Here is a 19,412-nt window from a genome sequence, read left to right as displayed (position 1 = left end):
GGAAGAAGAAAAAATTAAGTTCCCCAGGAAAGCCATCACTTAAGTATAGCCCTTTGCATTATTGCCCAAACTCACCTGCTCCCCACCCCCGCCCCGCCTCATTGATTCTTCACTTAGAAGCAAAACAAGAGAAAAAAGAGACTCTCTGGTGCTTTATTTAAAAAGGAAATTTAAGGCCCTTATCAATGCATGTATGACAATCCAAATTCTTGCTCTCTCCAGGATAAATTAAATGGAATCCTTCATTCCTTTGTTCATATACCACATACTTCCAAAACTGCATGCCACCATTTTGCAAATTATCTTTCCAGTCAAAATTTCTCCTAAATTTTTAAACCCTGTTTCATCAATATGAGATGTTAAGGTATGGAACCAGTTAGACAAATTTGATCCAAGTACCAAATCCCCATGATCACCTCTTCCACCCTGACACAAAAGTAATTTACCAAATATTTGATTAAGCACAAAACGCACTTAGACCATAAGAGCCTGTGCTTCACTAACATCTATCCAGATTTGGAGAATAAAGGTAATTCCTGAGTTGTAGCTCTAGAAAGCACCTCATTTGCAAATCTGTGAGCCTTCATTTATGACTATGATTATTCTAAGAATTGGATTTTAAGACTTAATACTAATTTTTTTAATAATCTGTCCTCTAGTCAGTGGTGTCTTAGCCCATGTGACCCATTTTGGAGTTAGAAAATATGAATATTTATGACACTACAAATGAGAAAAACGAAATGAGATTTAAAAAAAGAAAAACTGAAGATCAGGTTAAGAGCTAGAGCAGCCAGTCAGATGGAGCCTTTAAAAATTCCATTAGTTTGAGTCATGACTAATTCTTACTGGCATCCATGAGCCAGTGCTTCAAGGGCTCAGAGATAAGAGCAATTTCAGATCTCCTAATGGACCAAACAGTTTCTACTCCTAATGAGACTGTAATGTCAGATTTCCATATGACCTGTTCATGTATTTTGTGCTCCAGAATAGACATTCCCTTTACAAAAGAGCTCAATTTCAATGCATCCCTGCTATCTGAAAATCCTATGGCATAAACTAGGGGGAAAATGTGGTTATGAAGATCAAATTTAACTTGATTTAACTTGAATTTAACTTGTAGACTGAGATCAGAGAAACACTGAGCTATAGTTATTTTTCAAAGTTATATGAAGCTCTATAAAAAGATCCTTTTTTTAATCTTAATGAGAACTCTGCAAATAGAGCAACCTCTGGACAAGAGAGGTGTGTCAAATGCATCATGCTTTAAAATGTCATTGTAGAGAGACAGTGAAATTCAATGAACAATACAATATTCAAGCTCTTATTTCTCATCTCAAGTCAAACTTTTATCATAGGTATTGTGACCTGTGCTTCATAATAAAATATTTTTTTCATTTAAAAGTATTATCTATTCATTTCAGAAGAAAACACTACATCCAACCATCCAAACCGAGCCACAAATAATTAAATTTTATGTTTTTCAGTTTTTTTTTTCCCTCTACACATAGGTTTAGTCTTAGGGAACTTTTTCTTACATAGTAATAATTAATATAAGAATCTTTGATCTATTTTTTTCATTTTTCCATGCTACCACTAAATAATTAAATTTCATTTTTATAAATTCAGACTTGAATTTCAGACTTAAAAAGGACCTTTGAAATTGTTTAGATCAACTTCCAGGAATTCCTTCCATATGATCCTGAATAGTCTATGAGCAGATCTACATGTTTTTCTATACAAAACATTATTCTAGACTAAAGGTGTGTCATTAGTCCTTCTTCAAATGTTACATTCTCAAATAAATCATTACCCTTATTTTTTTTAATGTTGGTTGATCAACTCAAAAACATCATTGCCTATCATAGTAGAAAGATGTTTTTCAGGGAAAAAAACTGGTTCTTCTCAAAACAAGAAGAAAGCTGTCTCCATTTTCATATAAAGGACTTCATCCATGCCATTGAAGATCTGACACTCACCATGCACTTACATGCACAGTCACAGTTTATTTTCACAAAGTTCACTTTAATCTACAATGTTTGGATAACTGGAAAGCAGCTCTTACAAAACAAGCTTTCCTGATCACCATTTCCCCACATTCTTCCCCAGTGAGAGTGGGAAACACTTGAAACAGATCACTGGAGAAAAAAATCATCTTAAGAGTGACTTTATTTTTCCTTTGAGGGGTGAGCGTGAGGAACGGTTGATTGTGCATAGATTTCAAACGTGATGAAAGGCAATCATTTCCTCATTGTGACTTGGTCAAATACACACTCACTTCCTATAGTTTGTTTCTCTTATTTCCCACCATTTTCAAATGAAAAAATGTGTAAGTTGTAGGGAAATAAGAGAAAGAAACTTTATGCACCAAGTGTACTGTTCTGATGGAGGTGAGTATGTCCTGAGTCTCTGATGGTGGATCATTTCTCCAGGAAAGAAACTGAAGGTGAGTTGATCTCGAGTGCTGGCATTGTTGAGGTCATTTCAAGGACCCTGGAGGCTCTGTGAAGAGCTACATTCTGCCAATGTGAGCAGAGCTCTGTCACATTTCTTAACTTTATCTCTGGCAACTCTAGCATTTCACTACTAAAAATATTGTTCCTTAATATAAGCTGCTATCATTTAAAAATAAGATTTTTAAACTGTCAATTAATTTGGATGATTACTTTTTGAATTCCTAGGCGATAAGAATTATTTGATGTATTTGTCTGGGTGGAATAAACACAAGAGCTGGACTAATTAACTACTATATAAATTTGTACAGCTATTTTCTGTTACTCATTATTTTCCAAAAAAAGCAAAAAGGAATTAAAATGGGACAGCAAACTTTTAATTGGTTTTTTCTTTTGATTCTGTTTGACGGTCAACAATGATGTAAGACTTGGATAGAAAGTTTCCTTTTAGTGCCATACTTAAATTTCTTGTTTACCTTTGGTATATACACTTCATTGTGCTTTGGGGAATGACTCTAGAAGCCAATAAACTAATGCTTTGCAAAGCCTAAATAAAAGTGTTTGAAGTCTGTGTTAGAAATATTTCCCCTTAGGCTGGGATTGTGGCTCAGGGGTATTTGCTTACGTAGCGTGTGTGAGGCACCGGGTTCAATTCTCAGCACCACTTATAAATAAATAAAATAAAGGTCCATTGACAATTTAAAAAGTATTTTTTAAGAAAGAAATATTTCCGCTTATACTCTGAATGAAAAATAGAGGAATTTGTTTTTAACAAAACTTGCATTCATCACCTTTGCAATATTCAAATTCTAAAACTGAAAATGGTGAGGAAAAGGCTTGGTGCTAATTAACTTATATGTTGCTGTTTAGAAGTACTACTAGAAATTATTAAGATACCAATATTTTCAGGAAGATTGCATTATTTACAGTACAGTTACCATTCATGCTTATTCATTTTAAGGTTAAGAAAAATTAAAGGCAAAGATTTTTCCCATAGAACCATTTTATTATGTTAATTAATTATAAATTTAATTCTATTCACCAAGATTTTTAAGGCACTTCATGCTTTGTTTAAAAAAAAAAAAAAAAAAAAGGCTAAGTTCCTTAAGGCTTGAGCCATTTAGTCCTGCCTGATTTGCTCTGTAATTAACCTGAAAGATTTATAATTCACCAACACTAAATTAGGTAATTTTCCTTCTGTCTTTTTCCACATCAAAAAGAGTTACAAAGTCCTGGATCATACTTATTGCCATTACTCACAATTATTTCCAGTTCATTTTTTTTCATGCTATAATAATGGTTAACCATAAAATACAGCCAAGCCTAGTTCATTATTAATTCAGCTAAAACAATTGGATTGTACCACTGTGTAAATGTTTGGCTACACACATTTTCACACATTCTCCGATTCAAAACTAGAACAATTCTAAAGTTAAACTTGGTTGTTTCAGTGGTTCTGCTACCCAGTAACAGCAACAATAATGTTGCCTTGGCCAACTCCTCTGCGTTGAGCACTATTATAGAGGGAAAATTCAAATGAAAAAGATACCAGTCGATTCAATGTCACTATAGAATTATTGGCTAAATAACATTCAATTCAACCTTTCTTTTCAGTTTCAGATTAAAGAAAAGGTTTTTACTGGCTTTACAAAATTATGCAACCATTCAAAACTTGAAAACATTCCTACATTAACAAATACTAATATAGCGTTTCAGATCATTGAGGCATTTTTCAAACTCAGGTTTTAGGATTCTGATGTCTGATCCTTTTCCCCAGTAAGTAAAAATCCTTTTGTAAATTCAATACACTGCTTATCTCTAACTTACTGACTTTAGTCTTTCCAGAACTAGAATAAATATGAAGAGTTCTTTAAATACAAAACATGAAATCATAAAACAAAAGGGGGGGTCTATAAATGTTATTCCTACTTTCATAAAAAATATTTTAATTATTATTTCTTCAAAATTCAAGATCATAGCCTAACCCAAATAAAGTGGTGTTTTTGTTGTTGTTGTAGGTGCCTTTTAGAAACAGAATTTTTACCTAGATTAGTTAAAATAATTCAGTATATTTATTCAAAAACCATCATTCCCCTCCTGTCTTATGAAGGTTTCCTAAGATAGTAATAAAAAAAAGCATACGTAAGTTCTTCTTGAGAAAAATGTTAAATGCAATAATTTTTTCTAAGCCAAAAATCTCATTTCTGACACAAATTTTCAATATTCAAACAAGTCATTACAATTTCTTAAAAGCATAGATGAAGTCAGTAGGGGGCAGACAAGAGATACAATGTTGAAATTATTGTGATATTTTAAACAAGGTCAATTCCTTTGCAGGATAACTTTTGGTAGGTGAGTATAGCACAATTAAATTTCAGGGAAAATCACAGGAAGATGCATCCCCAACTCTTCCTTTAACCTTTCCGTTAACCTCATGGCAGGTAAGGATGCCTTTATTAACAATAGAGATGCTATTAGTTTTGCTTACTAACGGCTTGTTGTGCACTCTGTGGCCTTGTGTATTTTGTCTGCCATTGTACAGGAATTCAAACCCATTGGTACCGCGCACAACAGAAGGGCCCAGCCTTTTGTTGCAGCAGCAAACATTGATGACAAAAGACAGGTAGTGAGTGCTTCCTATAACTCACCAATTGGGCTCTATTCAACTAGCAATATCCAAGATGCACTTCATGGACAACTACGGGGTCTCATTCCTAGTTCACCTCAACAGTAAGTATTGGACTCTCAGTTCCGGCCACAATGTTCTTGACCTTGATAATATGGTTTCTTTTCTTTTCAAAAGTCCAGCTCTTGCTGTTTTCCTTTTATTTTCCTGAAGGCACTATCGGATTTTTATTTTAAAGACAAGCATCTAAACATGGTTCTAATTGTTCTGGAACCCAACCGGGCAGTTCCTGAACATTTAGTGAGTAGATGGTTAAAAGAAGAAATCGTCTGATTATATCACCACCCTTCTTAATCATATCTATATTTGGTGGTAAATAATCCTGTCTATACAGTTGTTGTTCGATTGATTTTATTTTTAAAAAGTCATCTTCCACTGAGGGACTTTTGTAACCCTTTGTTTTTACAGGATGTGAACTACTTTGAACACAAGCACAATATTCGGCCCAAACCTTTCATAATCCCAGGCCGAAGCAGGTCATAAACTCTGAGATTGTGAAGTTTGAACTGCATGCTCCTTTTGTGCATTCTTACTAATTACCAAGAAAGTAACTTGTAAGATGTTTGGAGTGACTTTTCTCATTGCATAACTTATTTCAAAAGCAAAAAGAAACAAACTCACTTAGCAGAGAACAGCGGCCAAATAACCTCCATTTCTGAGAGTAAATATTGACAAGATTACAGAACTGTGAAATTTCAGACGATCACCATGTGTATTTATAACTAGTACCCCTGCTGCTCTGGGGATCCCATCCAGGACATGGTGACCTTTGAGTCACTCAGACATAGTCTATCCCAGGTCAGGAAAGCCCAGCCAGCAGGAACAAAAATGGAATCCTGCCCTGGGTCAGGAGTAAGGAAGCAGACGGGCACACGGGGGAAGCTAGGGTCCCTTCATAAGCATGACAGGCTCTGGGCATCCCACCTCAGTATCTGCTTCTCACTCAACTTTCAAATCCCACTAACCCTAGCCCTTACATAAAGATAAATCAGCATACTTATGGATCCTTGCAAAGGAAGAGAAGCCCTCTGACAGGGAACTTTTCCACTTGCATTAAAATAAGCATAAAGTAAAAACTGAGAGGGAGGGAGATGCATTGGCTACCCTCATGGAGAACAGTGTTCGAATTAGAATAATGATGAACCACGTCAAAATTCTTATCCAATCAATCAGAAAAAGCTATCGCCTCTAGATGATCCTTTTCAAAAAACTTCTCTAGAAATTGAACTTCAACCTAAGGGGAAAGGACTAATGCCCTGTTTTGCCACACGGGGAAATTTTGACTTTAGGAAGCCTCAAACCTACCACTCTGACTTCAACTAAGTTAGTCAGCCCATAGGAAGGATGTGCTGGTTAGACTGAATTGATCCTACCAGGTTAGGAATATGGAACGATGATTTTCATCAAGTGTAAACTGGTGACCCACTGGTAGGTTCATGTTTTATTTAACCCTCCTTTTCTTTAAATTTTTTTAAGTGCCTTCAACTAGGACATCTATCCACCAGTTTATTAAAATGCCCATCACTTTTAGTGTATGCTACCTGGCCTATTTTTATATTATGTGTGACTCTCCCAGCCCCCTTCGATACCTGAGCTTCTGACTCCTGCTGTGGGTAGCCAGGCATCACTTGATATATGGTTTCCAAGTACAGATCTTTCAATAGTCTAGAGCCGGAGCCATAAAATTATGTCAAAAATAAGCCAGACATTTTTGTGCCATCAGACCCAGATAAGAGCGCTGGAATGGAAGAGCAGGAGAAAGATGATAAGAAGGTGGTGCTTCTCAAATACACCTTCTTTCCCTAGAATGCAAGCTGGGCATTTGCAGACTCCTTGTCTGGCTGGTTCCACATTATATCCCCAGCACTTAGAAATGAGGCTGGTACAGAATAATGAAGCCTCAGTAAATGTGCATTGGGTAAAGGAATAAAATCCTGAAAGTAGTATTTCCTGTGTGGCAAGAAGAATCTGGAGCAACATGTCGTCCCTCCCTGGTCCTTGAGACTCTGCACCTTCCTCTTTTACTTCTTGTTGTTTATTTTCTCATTCCTGTTCTATTTTCCCCTGAATCTCTTCTGTTTTTCTATTATCAGTTGCTTTCCTGTACCATCCCACCTTCAATAACCTAACAACATTGTAGTAAAAGTTAAAATGCTATTTTACTATTGAATAAACACACCTGCAACTTCCCAAAGAAGCATAGTAAAAGTAATATAATTGCATTATTTTAAGTTTAGTAGGACTGTAAGTCCACTAACTCCAGCTGTAGGACTTTTGGAAGCTTGACTGAGATGATTAGATTAGTACATAGCCTTCCTCTTCTAAAGACCTATAGCACGTTTCATTTATAAAAAATTCAGAGAAAGTCAGTAAGACCCATGTACATAATCCTTTCTGTTTTTTTTTTAAATTTTTTACTTTAAGCTTTTTAATTCAAACTTGGTGATAAGGATAAGCCAGTATTAGTTTGTTGTTTGAAGGTCTCTTTTAATAAAGCTAAGTTTAGAAGAGGGGAAGAGAGGTATAGGAATGAAAAAATTTGCTTAAATCATGTGCCAGTGAAAAAAATTATAAAAATACCTCCTTATCTTTTTTCCTTCTTGTGCCATCTCACTATTTTCTCTAGCTTCTGAACTTGCTGTTCCCTCTGAAAGATTCTTCATCAAGATAATCTTTTGAGAGGAAATTATTAGTGGCTACAAACCAAGCCACTACTGCACTATTAAGGAATAATTTGTTTATTCCAAAGTAGATTGGACATGCTAAATTTGTAATTTGTAATGTTAATCTCACTGGAGTTTAACTACTAGCTCTAATTCTTTTAATTAATTTATCATAACTGAAACATTTTAAAACATCAGTGTTTCATATGCAAATACATAAAATTTAAAGCCCAAGCTATAACTAAAAGTGTATGCAATGTATTTTATAGATCCAAATGTTAAAATACAATCTCTGCAAGTGGTTTTTGGACAATTTGCATCCAGAAGCATGCCCCCCAAAATCTGTACACACCCCAGAGAAATTCACTTTCTGTCAAATGACCTGAGTGTAACGTTATTGAATGTGTCATCAGCCTTGAAAATGGTCTTTCCAAGTCACTAAATCCACCTCAGGAAATCTCACTGGTACAAACCTACTCCTTTAGGAAGGTCATGGTGACCATAAAGATAGCCACAATGACTGGAGTTCATGAAAACTATTTTATTTAAAGCATTAGTTTAAGAGTTTTTTTAAAATTGTCCCAGAAATTTTAAAAGGTCATTCTGGTTGGCTTCAGGTTTATGTTCCATTCCTTTAATAGACATGGGCCACTAAATAGAATGATAAAGGAACTAGGAAATAGAAGACACAATCCTTGCTTAAATAAATTATATGAACAACCATGCCAATATATCAAAACCCAAATAAATAAAAGATTCCTAATTACAAAGTAAGGCATATCTATAATTTCCATCTGATAATAGTTTATCCAGCATCCAGCACAATGCCTGACGTATAGCAGGGCCAGAATAGATCCAAATGCTTGCAGAATACCTTCAGTATTTAGAACCCAAAATATCCCAAGCTTTAACTCAGTATTTCAAATCCTAAACTACCATTTCATAAACTTCATCACACTTAGGTCAAATCAATGTAATCCTAATTAAACTACACTACTGCTGAAATTTTATGTCTCTTCTTTTATCAGCTGAAGTTAATTTTAGGATCCAGGGTAGTGTTGAGCATACAAAATGGGTGAAAAAAGCCACTTGATATTTTGGTATATGATCTCACCAGGGTGCAGATTTAGTTTTAAACAGGTTCTCAACAGCCAGGAACTGAAAGAGAAAGACCCTATTTACCTGCCTGGTTTGGGCTATGTAGGTAAATGAATAACACAACCTTTTTTTAAAAAATTGAATCCATTTGGTGATGTGGGTTGTTAAGATTAATCAGGCTGCAACAAAATCACTACCCAGTATTCTTCCAGGATTTGCTAGCTATGCAAGATTGAAGTTAGCATTAGTAGCCCTAGAGAGTAAATGCAGAAATGGAACCATACTTGAAACCTGAGAGAATATTGACTTTGCAATAAATGCATCACATAAATTCACTTTCCATCTTAAGTATATAGCTACACTAACTGAGAGGCATGAGAGAGGTTTATATGAATACTAACATTTCTTTTTGCTTTGTCTTAAATGATTGGGCTTTTCTAAATCTCTTAATATATTCCATCTTCTCCTAAAATGTATCTAATGATGCACTTAAAATGCAAGTAGAAAAATGTTCAGTTGTGACCAACCTCCAGTAGGTCCAATAGTTTCATGAGGAGAACAAAATCTCCTTAGTTCTTAAATTTGCATGCATCGCCTTTCTGATATATTAGTAATAAATCCTTGTAACTTGTCTTTAAAAGTTAATTAGAAATATGCCTAGAAATATATGCATGCTTCCAAAATTTTACATGAAATAGCTGTATCAAAGAAATATATCTTAGTCCAAGGGTAGCATCTAAATAATCTGTGACTACCTTATTTGTCCTCTAATCATTAATTGCAAGGTGAAAAGCATTTATTGGCTGCTTCTAGATCCTATATTAAGCTATGGGACAGTGTTTTAAAATAAAGGAATAAAAACAAAGTATTGAAACAGTAACAACAAAATATTTACAAAATACTCTTTTTTTTTTTTTTTTTTTGTGGTGCTGGGGATTGAACCCTGGGCCTTGTGCTTGCAAGGCAAGCACTCTACCAACTGAGCTATAACCCCAGCTCTGCAAAATATTTGTAAACATAATCTATATCTTATAACCTACAAGTTGCCAATTACTAATCAATTGAAGCTCCTCTGTATTACTGAAAAATATTTCTTATTTTGAAATGCTTATTCTCACACTTTGATTGGATCTTCATGCTGCATATTCAATTACTATTTGTGAAGGATCATTCATCAATGTTTTAATTTTAAATAGTGTATTCCAGAAATGTAAAACAATGTCTAGCCAATGTAATTTCCCTCCATTATTTGTCTATAATGTTTTAAGGTATAAAGTTATTTGACCTTTTTTTTAAAAAGTGAAGACTGCTGCATCTTTTCTACTTACTTTATATACAACTTTTTCTGCATGTAGCACTCAACTCACAAATTGCCTGGAAGAACGGAGCCAATAAATGCATTATCACCTGCATCTTTTAATTTCATTAAACTTTTTCATCATAAATCGTCCTTTTTTAAAAACAAATTCTAGCCAGTGTTTTAGTTGGATGTAATTCACCTCTCACTTTTTGCCTTCTGTTCCTCTTAACCTATCTGTCCTGTTCTCTGTGTCTGGTGCCTTGTGTCGTCTCTGTGTGTCGCGTGGTCCTTAACACAGTGGATGCAGCACTCCCTCCGGTATTGATGGTGGCAGTGGACGTAGCACCCCGTCTTCTGTCAGTACTCTTAGTACCATTTGCCCAGGTGACTTGAAAGTTGCTGCTAAGATGGCCCCTAACATTCCTTTGGAAATGGAACTTCCTGGTGTGAAGATTGTACATGCTCAGTTTAATACACCTATGCAGTTGTACTCAGATGACAATATTATGGAAACACTTCAGGGTCAGGTTTCAACAGCTCTAGGGGAAACACCCTCAATGAGGTAATGCGAATCTTTTTGAACCATGGGCATATTAACTAAACACATGGGCAATGTCAACTTCAGTGGTATCTTTTAATAGTGTCTTAATGGAAAGAAAACTATGTGCAAAGCTTTAAAGAAAAAATACTGAAGATTTATTGCAAATACCTAGGCCTGGTGGTATAGATGATTTGAGGAATTACCTAAGTTGATAATGTGACAACTATAAAATGAAATCTTATAAGAACCAAATGTATATGTCATTTGAAAGCTGTGATGTACTTCACGAATATCTCATTTAGTACTTCTCACAGTAATTTATCATCTACACTATGTCTCTTTTGGGGGTCAAAAATTAGGAAGGAGGTCTCGCAAACACAAAGCCCTGGGTTCGATCCCCAGCGCCGCAAAAAAAAAAAAAAAAAAAAAAAAAAAATTAGGAAGGAGAGGGAGGGTCACAGAATGTTTACGAGATGGTACCTCTTCTCTCTTCTTATGGCAGTGTGTGAAGAGGTAATCATTTTTCATTTAAAATGTTCGACTCCCATAAAGTTTTGTAAGTGAATACCTCAGGTTATGAAAGGAGATATTTAATTCCCATTGATCTTTATTTTGACTAATTTCTTACCTATTATAAATATGTTTCAAGTACTTTTGTTATACTTTTCCAATTAAAACAATTTATTATGGGATAAAATCTTATTACATTCTTCAATATTGCAGAATCACTTTTTATAAATTATTATGGTGCTTAAGAATGCTATGTAATATTTTAAATATATTTCATGATGAATTCATCTAGTTAATAATATATCTCATTTTGCAAAAAAAATTAGTGTTGTATGATTATTTTCAAGTATAATATAGGCAAATTAAAATGTGTATATGACTATCTTTTCTAGATAATGCTGTTAAATGACATAAAGTAATAAAGTATTTAGGGCCTGATAAGTAGTAGTACGGTGATATTTTTAATTGTTCATTATGAATATAATTGTAGAAAGCAAATTAAAATACAGCTGCTATCATTATTCTGAATGAATTTTAATGTGGCTATTTTTAAAATGTAGGACAATCAAGTTAAAGAAGTATAGATGAAGATTTTTACGTTACATGTTTTCAAACAATGACAAATAGATTTCATTGATTTACAAGTTAAATGATACTTTGGTCATGTCCACAAGTTAACAAATTAACCTTAAAACCAAATTAAGCAATTTACCCTAGTTAAATATCAAAAGTGAATCTGAGTGTCATTATAAATTTTATGACTGAGAATAATCAAACTGGGTTCACTCCTGCACTATCATGTGTTTGTTGTCTTTTTTCTGAGAAAAATTAATATATATGCATATATAATTATATCCTTCAGTATTGCATAATCACTTTTTATAAATTAAAATAATTTATAAATTATAATAATTTATAATTATATATATTCATCAGACACAAGTCTTGTTTCTTAAAAATATCATTTCCTAACAATCACCTTTTGGTTTCCCTCCAAAGTATTTTGCCATATGGGGAAGTGTTGATGTGATTCCCAGGTCTATGCCTCAATGACATAAGGCAACCCATGTGGATTCTCATTGTTTTTGATTAGAATATTCACTTGAAAGTCAATCTCTGTTGAATAGTTGCTGTAAATAGTGATGCCTGCTTATTGAAGTCTATTGCTGCTCCTGACGATGCTTCACCTGCCATACTTGTGTTTCAGTGAACCCACAGCCTCTGTACCTCCCCAGTCAGATGTGTACCGCATGCTCCATGACAATCGGGATGAACCTACTCAGCCTCGCCAGTCAGGCTCCTTCAGGGTGCTCCAGGAATTAGTGAATGATGGCCCTGGTGAGTAGTCACTAACATCTGCAGAAACATTATTGATAGAGGCCATTGGAAGGGTGGGGCAGGAAGAGCACAGCAAACATAACTGGATGAAAGCCTAAAAGGTGTTTTTTTTTGTTTCTTGTTTTTTTGTTTTTGGGTATCAGGGACTGAACTCAGGGGCACTCTACCACTGAACCACATCCTCAGCCCTATTTTGTATTTTATTTAGAGACAGTGTCTCACTAAGTTGCTTAGCACCTCACTTTCGCCGAGGCTGGGCTTTGAACTCCAAGGTCCTCCTGCCTCAGCCTCCCAAGCTGCTGGCATTACAGGCATGCATGCACCACTGCACCCAGCTAAAAGGTGGTTTTAATTAGTAATCAAATGAATCTTGGCTCAGAAGGATTTGGGTGATCCCTCACTTAGGAAAAGAGCCTTCAGGATGTATCCAAGTAGCCACAAAATGAAACCAGTCATAAAAAGTCACCAAAGACAAATTCAATTAATGGTAGTCAAGGGGTAGCTCAGCTCATGAATCAAAAGTTCAGTTTTAAGTAGATACAGTAAAATTCCTCAGCCTCCCAAAATGTAGGGCATCATCAACATCAAAGCAAAAAAAAAAAAAAAAAAAAAAAAGAAAAGAAAAGAAAAAGAAACATTGTAATGAATGTTTAAGAGGTTCTGAATTCTGTGCAGAATACTTTACACACATTATGTAATCTTCGCTGTAACTTATGGAGGTCAGAGCTATTATTTGCCCTATTTAATAAATAAGAAACTGAGATATAAGGAGGACAGGTTTGTACAAGGGGACACCACCAGTAAACTGCTGAGCTGGGCCTCTATCCCACTGCCTCTGTCTTCTGATCTTCCACTCTTACCCCCAAGGATACATACTTGTCCTTTAAAAGTCACACAAAAAAGCAAAATGTCCCATTTGGATGGGAATTATCAAAAAAAAAAAAAAAATGGAAACAAGCATTGGAAAGGAAGCTGGGCACAGTGGCACATAACTGTAATCCCAGCAACTTGGGAGGCTGAGGTGGGAGGATTTTAAGTTCAAGGCCAGCCTCAGCAACTTAGAGAGACCCTGTCTCAAAATAAAAAATAAAAATGGCTGTATATATAGCTGAGTGGTTAAATGCCCCTGAGTTCAATCCCCAGTACCAAAAAAAAAAAAAAAGAAGAAGAAGAAGAAGAAGGAAGAAAGAAAGAAAGAAAGAAAGAAAAAACAAAGTGTTGGTAAGGATATGGAGATTGTAAGAAACTTTGTGCTTGTATGTTGCAGAGAAAAATGTAAAATGGTAGAGCTACTATGGAAAACAGAATAGTAGTTCTTCAAACACTTAAACATAGAATTAACAGCTAGGCATGGTGGCACACACCTGTAATCTCAGTGGCTTGGACTGAGGCAGGAGGATCTCAAGTTTAAAGCCAAACTCAGTGACTTAGTGAGAACTTGTCTCAAAATAAAAAAGGGCTAGGGATGTAGTTCAGTGGTTAAGTACCCTGGGTTGAATCCCTGGTACCAAACAAACAAACCAAGGAATTAACAGAAGAACCAGCTAGGAGATGTATACCCGAAAGCAGAAACTCAAGCAGATACACGTACACCAGTGTTCACATTATTTGCAAGAGCCAAAAGGTGAAAATAACTAAAATGTCCATTGACAGATAAGAGAATAAACAAAATGTGGCATATATATATAATATAGGATATTATTCAACTTTAAAAAGAAATAAAATTCTAATACGTGCTGCAACATGGAAGAACCTTAAAAACATTGTGCTAAGTGAAAGAAACTAGACATGAAAGGATAGGTATTGTATGATTCTACATATATAAGGCAGCCAGCATAGACAAATTAATAGTGACATAAGGTGGAACAGAGGTTATCGGGGTCAAGAGGAACAAAGAATGAACTGTTATTGTTTGATGAATGCAGAGTAGATGAGGGACAAGTTTTGGAAGTGGCTATTCATGATGGTCACACGACACCATGAATGTACTTAATACCACTGAATTGCACACTTAACAGTGGTTAAAATGCTAAATTTCATGTTATGTATATTTTCCACAAAAAGATAATGAACGTTGCCTTCTGCTCTTTTGAGCATTTTGTAAGAGCTCCCCCTCCAATAACAAAAAACTTTCATTAGTTCTCTTTTGAAAGGTCCTATTTCAGAACCAAGCCTCTTCTGCTTCAACGGGTCCTGCTCTTTGGAAATGATAGCGCAGCTACAACTTAAGAATTCCTTAGGTTAAAGTGCACACTTTAAAATAGAAGCAAAGTACAAACTGGAGCCAGCTGTTCCTTGCCATAAATGGAAACACTTTGTTTTTCAGATGACCGTCCTGCTGGAACGCGAAGTGTGAGGGCTCCGGTTACCAAAGCCCACGGTGGTGCTGGCGGTGCACAGAAGATGCCATTCTGTGACAAATGTGGGAGTGGCATTGTGTACGTCTTATTTTGAACCCAAAATTTCACCATAAATCTTGGTGGCAGTTTTCTATTTCTTCTACTTTAAGACTTTATACAGAAAAGGCAACTATGAAAAACTTAAATTTCTACCCAACAACTTGAAATACAATGCCCACAACATTTAGCACATTTAGACCAGCGTTCTTTAGTTGTACCCCCAAACTGGCATATAATGTGAACCAGCAATATCAAATTTACTTTCAGAAATAACTCTTGTGAAACGCAAAATTACCCCACATGTGTTTTTAAATATAATTTCCAAGAATCATGATTTAAAAGCCCTCCCTTTGTTAACATATAATCTTTTAATACTTCCTTTTCTGCGTAAACTCAGGGAAACAAATTCAGGAATCATCAGGTTGTTGATTAAAACACGTTATCTTTACCCAATTGCTTAAATTATGCAAATGTTAACATATAATTTTTCTAAATATCAGCCTCCATGTCAAGAGACTTCATGTTTAAATAGCCGTGCTTGCTAATTCACATTAAGCAAACTGGATTATTTGAATCTCTGTGCTTCATAAGTCTTATGTAGCCACCTGTCCCACCCCTTTTTGCTGTTGCCCTATCACAAGCTCAGGCACCAAAGCAGCATCTCAGTCCAGTGATCTAGGCTACATCCCAAGAGGACAGTGGGGAATGAACCTTATTAGAACTAGGGGAGGAATGTGAAAGAGAAACAGCAAAGAGGAGAGCAGGAGACTTGGGAGCAGAGAGAACCTTAAAAAAAAAAAAAAAAAAAAAAAAAAAAAAAAAAGTCATGGTGTCGCCAAAAGCAATTATTGCACTAAGTTGGGGTAAACTGTTTCCACCACAGTAAAGGCAAATCCACCGACTCCCTGGGACTTGTGTCTCTACTCTACAAAATAGAGGCTGAAGATAAACAGCTGTCCGAAGTCATCTGGATAACCCACAAACCTGGCCAAAGTTAGAATTCTTTGCAGGATTTGTCTTATTTTTATCAGGTCTCTCTCTTTCATAGAAACAGTAGGAAAGAACTCAGTGTAGGGTCCTACAGATTGTTGGGTGGGTTGGGTTTTTTGGTCCATAAACTACTTGTATGATAATCTGGAAAAATATTCACACATCAGCCTCAGAGAGCAGCACAGGATGATTTAGTCTGGTTATCTCCCACCTCCGTGACAATTACATACACTGTCACAGTCTTGCGCGGGTCTGCAGCTGGAGGCTGTTATTTCCCGAATGGGAAGCAGGTAACACCTGCCTTCAGTGTAGTGTTCTCTCCCTTGGTGTCACTTGCTTGGCTGTTTTTCACTTGTGCTTGTTCCTCCCAACAGTGGTGCGGTTGTGAAGGCGCGGGATAAGTACCGGCATCCTGAGTGCTTCGTGTGCGCAGACTGTAACCTCAACCTCAAACAGAAGGGCTACTTCTTCGTGGAGGGGGAGCTGTACTGTGAAACTCACGCCAGAGCCCGCACGAGGCCCCCAGAGGGCTACGACATGGTTACTCTGTATCCCAAAGCTTAAGTCCTATGCAGCCAGAGCACGCGCGCACGCACGCACGCACGCACATTCACACGCGAAGACAGGAATGGCTTTGGGCAGGATGGCTACTGTCAACTCCAAACCTAAAGCCAAGGCTTTTAGGCATTTGTTGTATACGGAGGGAAAGAAATGGAAGGCACGTGTCTGCTCTATGACAAAAACATACGTTTAGCTATGTTTTGCAACTCTTTTTATCTTTGCGGGATAGCAGCAATAACATTTACAGCAATAACTTTTTTGTATGTCGTGCTTCAGAATTTGCATTTATAATATGGCCATTCAAAGCATAAACATCAAGATATTTGGAGGAATCGAGTTGTCTTTCCTTGACAGGTTGGTTTTGGCGATTGTAGTAAATACCCAATAACAGTCTTATATTCTAACAATCCGTAGCTGTCATTATTAGCATGCATGTCAAAGTTCCCAGGATTTCTCTAGTTTCGTATTCAAACATCTACACCACTGAATGCAACAAACATAATAAATATATACAATGTTTTTAAAATACCTAATGTTGTGGCACTCAATGAATTCAGTTAAAATCAATATTTCACTGAAAGGCCCCAATCATATCTTAACATGTACACTAACAATAACAAATATTTTTTTTAAATATTTTGTCTTCTTTGGTTTTTATAATTCACTCTTTCCTAAAAGCTCAATTTTTCTGCTGTTAGAAGGGGCATTTAAATTTGCTAGTTAAAGGTAATTCTGATTAAAAGTTTGCCTTGCTTCAACATAGTCTCTTTCAATTGAAATGTCTCTTTCTGATAAACATTTAGGCAAATGGAGTTTTCAAAATCCATCAAGGCTGTTTCTATGCACTCAGTGATTTACCACTGCTTCCTCCTCCTTCCTGAGATAGCACCTCCAGGAGGAGACAATTTAGGAGATATCTTCAGGAAGGCAGAGACAACCAGTCTCCTGTGGCCTGCTTATATCCATTGCTGAAATCCAGGATTTCATTTGTGATCTGTTTCTGAACATGGAACCAAGCAATCACCCTACCTCCTCCACCACCTCCAAAACCCTTAGCTCAGCCTCCCAAGGAGTCAAGAATCCTTTGCATCCCAGACATGAACTCCATCTGGTCCCTGGCCCAGGCAGTCTGCCGTGCAGGCTGTCTCTCACCCAAAGTGGCCTGTGGCAATGCCCTTGACTTTCGTCTCTCACCTACTTTCCATGTTCCTCCTCAGAGACACATGGGAACTTCTGAAACTGTCTCCTCAAAGTTCAAACCATGGGGAAGCAGCAGGGTAGAGAGCTGGGAATTCTCTTGGGCCCTCTCTCCCAACTCATCACACTGGCATCTCTACACTACTGCAGCTGCCTAGTGACCTAGAGCAAGTGCACTTCTCCCAGGGTGTCCCAAATAGGACACCAGTTTCATTGCTATGGAGTTCTCCCAAACTTACTAATAATTTCTGACTCCAATTTGTCCAGGGTCTGACCTAGTGAGAGGAGCCAAAATACCTGCCTGGCCCCAATAAGCATTTGAGAGGCAACCCCTGTGCCAAAATATTTATTTACAGAACTATTTAAAAAATAAGAAACTATTGCAATCAAAACTATGAATGTATCCAAAATACATTTTTTTAGAGGAGGAAAAGTTTATTTTGGAGCTTATGGTGCCAGAAGTCTCAGTCTGCAGACAACCAGCTCCATTGCGGTGGGTCAGAGGTAAAAAAGACTATCATAGCAGAAATGTACGGCTGAGGAAAGCAGCTCAGAACATCACCCAAGGAAGCAGAGGACCAAAAGACATTTTTATCCAAAGGGTTTTTTTAATGTTTTCTTCTGGGAAACTTAAAGATTTAGAAACTAGAGAGTAAATTAATGATAATTGGCTTAGAAAACCTGAGAAAGTTCAAACCCAATGTGGCAATGAGAAAAATAAAAACCAACCCTATTTATTCTCTAGAATCTTGAAAAGGTATGAGAATGAACAGCACTAGGCACTTTCGGATGAGACAATAAAGGTGTAAATACCCTAAGGAGGACTGAGTGGAAACTGTTTAAAAAGCTCTTAATCCCTGGAAGTTCCTTTGTCCTTCCACATACTCATACATATTCCCCAGCATTTCCCAGTAAGTCTGTATTATCTAGAAAAAGTGAGACAGAATATTTTTTAACTGGAATACAGAAGGAAGCACAGCCGATGGTAGGTATACCATACTAAAAAAGAATAAATTAAGAGTGAATAGAGAAACAATATGTATCCCATTTGTTTACAATTAAAAAAAAAAATGAATGACTCAGGAAAAAAGCATACACTAGACAGTATGTTGTACATGAATGTACACTGTATGTTAGATATTAATTGATATTTTCCTTAAAATTATATTTTATATATTTTATATGTAGCAGATTGCATAATGAACTGCTTAAATTCTGGCTTAATAAGGAACTTTTCTTTTAATTCTTTGAATCTTTGCATTCTCAATGTTAGCAGAGATTCTCTTGTTTAACAAACATTTGTTCAGATCAAATAGGTGGAAGAAACAGTCACTTGCTCATCTGAGTCATACACTTGCCTGTGATAAGTCTTCTCCCGGTTCAACATATAGATTTAAATAAAACCTTGCCTAGGGAGAGGGAGGAGGGGAAGGAAAGGAAGGTTCTGGGAGGGAGACTGAGCAACTAATGTTGCGTGCATGTACAATTAGGGCATAACGAATCCTGTTACGTACAATTATAATGCACCAATAAAAAAATTTCATAAACCTTGCCTAGATTCTGACAAGGTCAGGCCCAGTATGATTACATAAACTTGGCTAAAATAGGCCTTAGGGAGAGGGAGTTCCACTTCAATGAAGAAAAAGAATTCGCCAGGTGTCTCATCAGAAGATTCAGCT

General features: G+C 36.3%; 1 protein-coding gene across 2 annotated transcripts in view; it reads left to right on the top strand.

Annotated features, from left to right (window-relative positions):
- The window catches only part of Pdlim3 (PDZ and LIM domain 3), a 30,212-nt gene extending 12,918 nt beyond the window's left edge, over positions 1-17,294 (top strand). The window contains exons 4-8 of one of the 2 annotated variants that reach the window (XM_047549418.1): positions 5,545-5,612; positions 10,496-10,759; positions 12,456-12,586; positions 14,913-15,024; positions 16,350-17,294. In XM_047549418.1, coding sequence (XP_047405374.1) covers positions 5,545-5,612; positions 10,496-10,759; positions 12,456-12,586; positions 14,913-15,024; positions 16,350-16,539 — 765 coding nt within the window. In that variant the 3' untranslated portion in view covers positions 16,540-17,294. Of the gene's footprint in view, positions 1-4,992; positions 5,181-5,544; positions 5,613-10,495; positions 10,760-12,455; positions 12,587-14,912; positions 15,025-16,349 lie in introns of both variants that reach the window. The other variant, XM_047549419.1, reaches the window with a different exon arrangement.
- The last annotated feature ends 2,118 nt before the right edge of the window (positions 17,295-19,412 follow it).

The sequence above is a fragment of the Sciurus carolinensis genome, chromosome 4 (assembly GCF_902686445.1).
Source record: "Sciurus carolinensis chromosome 4, mSciCar1.2, whole genome shotgun sequence".
NCBI classification, from domain to species: Eukaryota; Metazoa; Chordata; class Mammalia; order Rodentia; family Sciuridae; genus Sciurus; species Sciurus carolinensis.
Note: the sequence above shows the minus strand (reverse complement) of the source record. Positions and strands in the feature narration are given on the sequence as shown.